This window comes from Pygocentrus nattereri, chromosome 23 (genome assembly GCF_015220715.1).
Source record: "Pygocentrus nattereri isolate fPygNat1 chromosome 23, fPygNat1.pri, whole genome shotgun sequence".
Lineage (NCBI taxonomy): Eukaryota > Metazoa > Chordata > Actinopteri > Characiformes > Serrasalmidae > Pygocentrus > Pygocentrus nattereri.
Genome location: NC_051233.1, coordinates 1,052,501 through 1,060,000, shown reverse-complemented (window position 1 = coordinate 1,060,000; position 7,500 = coordinate 1,052,501). Strand labels below are relative to the sequence as shown.

Genomic DNA, 7,500 nt, shown 5'->3' with positions numbered 1-7,500 from the left:
TATAAAAAACAGGTGAAAGCAGAAAACTAGGCTCAAGAATGACAGAGAGGGTTACACAGGTACCTATAACAGCTTTCTGTGCCAAAAAAAGAAAGAAAAGAAAGACAGAAGTAGAAAAGGCTTCTAACTGAAAGAGACTGGACAAAGCAATAGGTCAAAATGACTACTGGTGAACCTGAGGGAGCTTAAAGGGCTGGAAAGTGACACTAAGTTGGCTGATTTTCTTTTGGACTGGTAATTGGACTGGTTTGTTTTGTTTGGGGGGAGGTTAATTGGCTGTGTACTATCGCTAACCTTGTTGATGTTCTTAGCTTTTCCCAGTGTGTGTGTTTTATCAGCTGTTCTTCTGTAAAGTCTCTGTTCTAGTACTGAGAACTTCCTCGTCTCCTCTTCTGTCTTCAGTATGTGAAATGAGGAACCGTCACTCTTCACTCCAAACTCTCAGGAAACTGGGCGAGTTTTCAGGTTTGCAGATCTGCTGCAGCTCATTGTGTGTTTCAAAGGAATCCAGGCAGACTTGCAGTTTCTACACTATGAAGGACCAACTGGGTGAACCAGTCTGCTACGGCGCCACCCTGAGGCAGAGCAGAGCTGCAGCTCTAGTTATTCAAGACCACCACAGACAGAAGCTGATTGTGGGGGAAGCAAATAAACAGTCATCTTCACCGAGTCTGGAAATAGATCTGCATCTATTTTACCCTAATAGACAGCATAACAACATATGTTTATTTTCAGGGACACAGTTTAGACTTTGAGATATTCAGGGTGTCTAAGAGATGAATTAGGGGGTCCCGGACCCCCCAGGACCCTCTGTATTTCACCCCATGGCTTTGTCTGATTACAGACATTTCCTTATTCACGTCCATTATAATAAGGTGTGGTGTTTTCTTACATGTAAATGAAACATGAGGTCAGTGGAGTTCATGTTTTGGGGCAGTGGCTTCAGAAGGAGGGCTGAAAGTGGGTGAAGAGAAGAGTACACTGTAAAAGCACTTACCCAGACTCCTCTCTCTCTCCTCCCGCCTCTCTTTCGCCAGACGCATCCGGTCATCCGTCTTCAGATAGCCCTCCAGACCTGAGAGGAAGGCGAGGATGAGGAATGTGTGGGTGGAGTTTACGGTAATAAGTTTGATGAAAACTTAAATTTGCACAGTGGGCAGTAACAACATTTTAGGACTGAATTTTGAAGTTAGACTTCCAGGATGGCTACTACTATGTACTTTTTTAGCTATTTACGTTGAGCTATGTACATTTGTATTTTTGTAACTATGTACTTGTAATGCTATGTAACTGCATTATCTATGTATTTTCTGTAGCTATATGCTTTTATAACTACGTAGCTATACACCTTTTTAGCTATGTACCTTTACTTCATATTTCAGTTGAGTGTTTCAGCCCAGGCTGCTTCCTGAATGAGTGACAGCCAATTAGAACAGAGCTTATTTACATATGGGTCACTGACAGGACGTGACACATTTTTTGTGTCCAAGTCTATTTTTTTCCTTAAAAATAATGTAATACATACATATTACATTTTTCAACAGTATCTCTTTTATGTGAAACAGTTTTCATTGCACCCATAAAAAATCATTTTAGTTTATTTTTGCCTCAAAAAGGCTAAAAATATCAGGTGACATTCATAAGTAAACCATCAAAACAAGTAAATTAGTTAGAAAATTCTAAATAAAATAGTTTGGCATGGTTTTATGTTTGAAAACTTTAAAATAACTCAATGACCTGGCATGTCACTCACTCAATCGTGTTTAGCAGTCTGAATATACTCCACAAGGGGACACCACTGGCACACAAATAGCTTTCATAAGAACAATGTTTTACATCCAGGGTGCCCTTATTAAAGAAAATACATCATCTCAGGGTTATTATAGTTATATTGTTTTAATGTAGTTTTAATTTGGTTTTGGTTTGGATAAACTAAAAGATCTCCCAAGCGAACAGAGGAGCTGATTGAGAGGGTTTTTCTGATTTACTACGCATCCCACATCTAAAACCGGGTTAATCAGGGTTAATAGTTTACTCCTGTTAAATTGCCATTTTGTTCTTGATGGTTACGGGGAATGTTTTGTCAGCAGGGATCAGTTTAGCAATGCTTGTGGCCTGTGCTTACCTTGGATACCCTAAAGACAGACCCATCTCCTGGCTAGTTATGGTTTACAGAATGAATGCATTTCTACGCCACCGTTATTTAGTTTTAGTTTGTTTGGAAGTTTGTTTTTTGTGATTTCGTTAATGACAATAACTCAAAAACACATGGACAAATATTGTGCTAATTAGCTTCCATTTCCTATTAACCACATTAGCATTGTAGCTCCATTGCTAAAACTAAAACTTCAGAGACCGAACACGGCTTGGCTGATCAACTATCTGACACGGCTTGGCTGATCAACTATCTGAGACGGCTTGGCTGATCAACTATCTGACACGGCTTGGCTGATCAACTATCTGAGACGGTTTGGCTGATCAACTATCTGACACGGCTTGGCTGATCAACTATCTGAGACGGTTTGGCTGATCAACTATCTGACACGGCTTGGCTGATCAACTATCTGAGACGGTTTGGCTGATCAACTATCTGACACGGCTTGGCTGATCAACTATCTGACACGGCTTGGCTGATCAACTATCTGACACGGCTTGGCTGATCAACTATCTGAGACGGTTTGGCTGATCAACTATCTGACACGGCTTGGCTGATCAACTATCTGAAACGGCTTGGCTGATCAACTATCTGACACGGCTTGGCTGATCAACTATCTGACACGGCTTGGCTGATCAACTATCTGACACGGCTTGGCTGATCAACTATCTGACACGGCTTGGCTGATCAACTATCTGACACGGCTTGGCTGATCAACTATCTGACACGGCTTGGCTGATCAACTATCTGACACGGCTTGGCTGATCAACTATCTGACACGGCTTGGCTGATCAACTATCTGACACGGCTTGGCTGATCAACTATCTGACACGGTTTGGCTGATCAACTATCTGACATGGATCTAAACCTGTTGCCCAGGTTAAAGCTGAATGCAGGTAGAGGAGGCGGGACTTACATTGTTTACCTGTGTGGCCATTGCTGCTATTGGCTGGATTTCTCACAGGTGAGGCGTGGCCATTGGTCTGCAGCTTCTTTTCTGGGGGAGGAAGCGTCTCCGCTAACGAAGAAAAGCAGGACACAGAGAGAAAGAGGTGAGCTCACGGCTTTTAAAGGGAAAGTATATCTGGCCATGTTTCAGTTGAAGCTCAGTCTAATTGTGAAGCATGGCGGATACGACGCTGACTGGATCTGAAATGCGGAGACGCAGCTGGAGTTAACCTCCTTTACTCTGAGCTCTCCGACTTCCTCTGATTCCTTACAGATGTGTGAACCTGGTGGGATTTCTGAGATGATTGGCGTTCGGGATGATACGTTTCATTACTGCTTTAATTCAAAGAAAAAAACTGGCCACTTTCATTAATTTCCACATATGAATCTACTCAAAAAGAACGTGGGCGGAGCTTACTCTGTTTCCCAGCAATAGGGCTGCCGTGATTGGGCGTGTGGTGGGCGGGGGAGGTGTGGCCATTACTCCGGAGTTTCTTTTCAGAAGCTGGTGATGTCATCATTTTGGCTGTAAAAGAAGAGAAGAGAGTTTATTCATTAAAATATTACATACATAAAATCAGTCTGCCTTAAAAACATCTGCTGAGCTCCGTAAAAGAGTGAATTAATGAGAGAGAGAGAGAGAGAGAGAGAGAGAGAGAGAGACAGAGAGAGAGAGAGAGACAGAGAGAAAGAGAGAGAGAGAGAGAGAGAGAGACAGAGAGAAAGAGAGAGAGAGAGAGAGAGAGAGAGACAGAGAGAGAGAGAGAGAGAGAGAGAGACAGAGAGAGAGAGAGAGAGAGAGACAGACAGACAGAGAGAGAGAGAGACAGAGAGAGAGAGAGAGAAAGAGAGAGAGAGAGAGAGAGAGAGAGGGGGGGGGTAGTTAAAGGGTAGTTGAGGGGTAGTTAGGAAGTTGCAGGTTGCTGTGGGGCAATGGAGGATTAGGTGAGGGGCTGTAGAAGGCAGATGCAGGATGGACGAAGGGCAGTTAAGGAGCAGTAAAGGGGCAGGTGTGGGGCACAGGAGAAGCAGCTGAGGGCAGCTGTGGACAGACAGAGTCAACTAAACTGATCAGTCAGTACAGAACAGAGAGCAGAACCACTGCAGCGTTGCGAGTGTTCACTCTCCACAGAGCTGCAGACCCCTCCATCAGCGGTCAGCACTGAGGGGTCAGCCCTGTTACTAAACCTCCATGAAGGTCCCTAAAGGTCACGTGACCTGCAGAAGTTTCAGTGACACCTCAGAACCCGCAGCACGGCACCGCACCAGAGCTCCACCATCACTGAGCCGAGCGCTTTTCCAGAACGTTCGAGAACAGAAAAGAGCCGAGGAAGACAGGACGCTAAACAGACTTTCACCATGGTAACGGACAGAGAGAGGTGGGCTGAGGCAATGCTGCTGACCGGCGAGGTGGAGGATTGTGGGCAATCATCTGTAATTGAAGTGATTGGCTGACTAACGGCAGGAAACAGTGAGACTCCAGCACAGGAGGCATTCAGGCCTAATCCAATGAAACCCACTGAATTCTGCCTTAAACCAGTTAAAAGAGCAGCAGCCGATTGAGCTGCCGGTTACGCAGCGCTGACCCCTGACTGAGGTCTAACCCGGAGCACAAATACAGGTTTTTCAACATTCATTTTCAAAAGTCTTATTAAAAGGACATGATGTGCATTTTTACATTTGCATATATTTGCATTTATCCTTCTTTGTGTTTTCTATCTTCATCACAGTGAGCGCTATCAGAGCGTTGCCTGTTTCAGTTATTAGACTGCGCCGGTCTGGTTACTGACTGGCTGCGCCGCCTGACTTTTCAGACTCATTTCAGATTAAACAGGACCTCCTCAGACCCCCGTAGAAACATTTGACCTTCAACTTGAGTTTATACTCACATTTTCTCAAATACATCAACGTTATTATAATAATTCCACGTTTCCGCGGTTCTCCTGAGGTCGGACCACCTGACCCCGTAAGCAGAACCTTTGTAGCCACGACTCATTGAGTTTCAGTGAGTTGAGCACTTTTAAGGTTGCCTTATTTTACAACCTGGTTTTCATTTTAAAGATTTCAAAATAAAACCATGCCAAACTATTTTATTTAGAATTTTATAACTAATTTACTTGTTTTGATGGTTTACTTATGAATGTCACCTGATATTTTTAGCCTTTTTGAGGCAAAAATAAACTAAAATGATTTTTTATGGGTGCAATGAAAACTTTCACATTAAAGAGATACTGTTGAAAAATGTAATATGTATGTATTACATTATTTTTAAGGAAAAAATAGACTTGGACACAAAAAATGCACGTCCTGTCCATGACCCATATGTAAATAAGCTCTGTTCTAATTGGCTGTCACTCATTCAGGAAGCAGTCTGGGCCAAAACACTCCTTAACTTAAGTATGAATGGGCAGGGCTAAACTAACGTATGTCGAATGGGCGGGGCCTAAACTGCTCTAGGCTAAATAGATGGGGCTAAACTGCTCTACGCTAAATGGGTGGGGCTAAACTTATGTAGGCTGAATGGGCAGGGCTTAACAGATGTAGGTCGAATGGGTGGGGCTTTAAGGGAACAGGTGGAGCTAAACTGCTTTAGACTAAATGAGGGGGTAAACCACTATAGGCTGAACAGTTGTTTACTATTGTGTATGGACATTTATGGATACGAATATGGAAATTTCAGTTTTCCATGGGAGTTTTTTTTTCTTATCTGGGTTGTATGATCAATTAGGACAGACATACGAATTCAACACACTTCCTTAAATGTAGAAAAGAATTGTCATTCCATCAGTGAATCAGTAAAGAGTGCTGCATAGAGCTGCCACCACTGTTTTGCGTTCCTAACAACTACTCGGAACACTGCTTAGACAACTCGTATTTACTGTCGGTTATCTAGAACTTCCAGAATGCCTTTTTCCTCTTTAAATTGGTCCCATGGTAATCAAAGCGTAATTGCTTGGTTCCTCTGTTACTTCCTAAAGCTGCTGGTACTTAACGTGTAAGGCCTTCAGTCCAGCTCCTGAAGTCCCAACCAATGGGAGAGCAGCTCGGCTGTATCTACCTAGAAACCACAGAGAGAACAATCCTGATTGGCCGATTTTCCATTGGGCATTTACCTCCCTTCTGTTTCCGACCACAACTTAACGGTGCAGCGTGTCAGATTTAGAGACATGTTGTGAGGTTGCAGATTGAATCGCCCTCCCTCGCCCCTCCTTTTCCAAGCGTGTAGTAGACCCTGCGGTCATCTGCCCCGGTTTCGTTTCACTTCTTCATGTTTTCTCTTCTTTGATGGTTTCAATTCTAAATAATAAATCTGATCCTCCTTTTGTCAAAATCTACTTTCTCAAACTTCTCACAACGTAGAACGGTCAGCAGCACCGGCAGCAACCACTGATTGTTCTTCCTTCAGCGTCTTCCAGCCGGAGCTACAGCGCCACCAAGTTCAAGCTGCTGCTTCAGTGTAAAGGCGTGAAAGGCGCCCTCTAGAGGCAGCGTTTGGTTTATCTGCTCTGGGCTTCTGTTGAAGAGGACCTGCTCCCTATGTTGCGGATACGTAGGGTCATTCAAAGCAAACTAAAACACAACGATTCCTGGTCACGGGCGATTATACACTAATGAGAACATGGATTTGTTTAATATTTCTGCTAATAGAGCCCCTGAAATTTTACACACTGCACCTTTAACAGTGAAATATGGGTATTACTACACAACTGCTAGTGTTTAAATACGATGTTTATATTAAACACACACACCGCACATATGTATTTATGTCATTTTGCTAGAATCACGAGGCCTGGGATCCTTTCTGGTGCGCTAACAGAAGCCAAAACAAAGTGTAACAAGCCACAGGGGCCACACCCTGAACTCCAACTCCGACACTTCAACCGAATGGCTGGAAATGAGAAAGGATGACCAGCTAATGCTGCGAGGGGCCGTTACAGAGCGCACACAGCCACAGCCGAGCCTCCGCTGCAGGCCCACTGAGCTGGATGCGGCTTTTTTACCATCGCCAGGTAAGTTTACAGGACAGTGTGCAACATTTTTACATCTGTATTCGTATTTTTACGTCTAACTTCCCCCAACTTTACACGTTTTTACCTGCTCTTCATTCCACCCTCTGCTACTCTGCTCAACCGTCTTGGTCTAAAGGGGCTTCTGCTGCTGCTGGGGTCAGTAAAGAACTGTCTGCCTGTCTGTGGCTGAGCCTGAACTCCTCTAGCCTCATCCAGCAGCTCAGTCCCTAAAACACCACAATGACACTGTAAACAAAGGCATGACGGCAGCCGCACTGGACAAACAATGCAAAGCCAAAGTGGCACTTATTTATGGAGAAGCTGATTGGCTACAATCACTCTGGACTGTTTTAGGTGCTTGGCATCATATTTGCCTGCCTTTTGTTT

The 7,500-nt window shown here is 43.9% G+C and overlaps 1 protein-coding gene across 4 annotated transcripts in view; it reads right to left on the bottom strand.

Annotated features, from left to right (window-relative positions):
* Window positions 1-7,500, bottom strand: part of LOC108411994 (MAP7 domain-containing protein 2-like) — a 44,192-nt gene that overhangs the window by 36,237 nt on the left and 455 nt on the right. For 3 of the 4 annotated variants that reach the window (XR_001856605.2, XM_017683828.2, XM_017683830.2), the window contains exons 2-4: window positions 3,522-3,629; window positions 3,072-3,173; window positions 998-1,075 (exon numbers count right to left, since the gene is read on the bottom strand). Coding sequence is in view for 3 of the 4 variants with exons in the window: in XM_017683828.2 (XP_017539317.1) it covers window positions 998-1,075; window positions 3,072-3,173; window positions 3,522-3,629 (288 nt within the window). In the remaining variant the exon portion in view is untranslated. The remainder of the gene's footprint in view (window positions 1-997; window positions 1,076-3,071; window positions 3,174-3,521; window positions 3,630-7,500) is intronic. The other variant, XM_017683829.2, reaches the window with a different exon arrangement.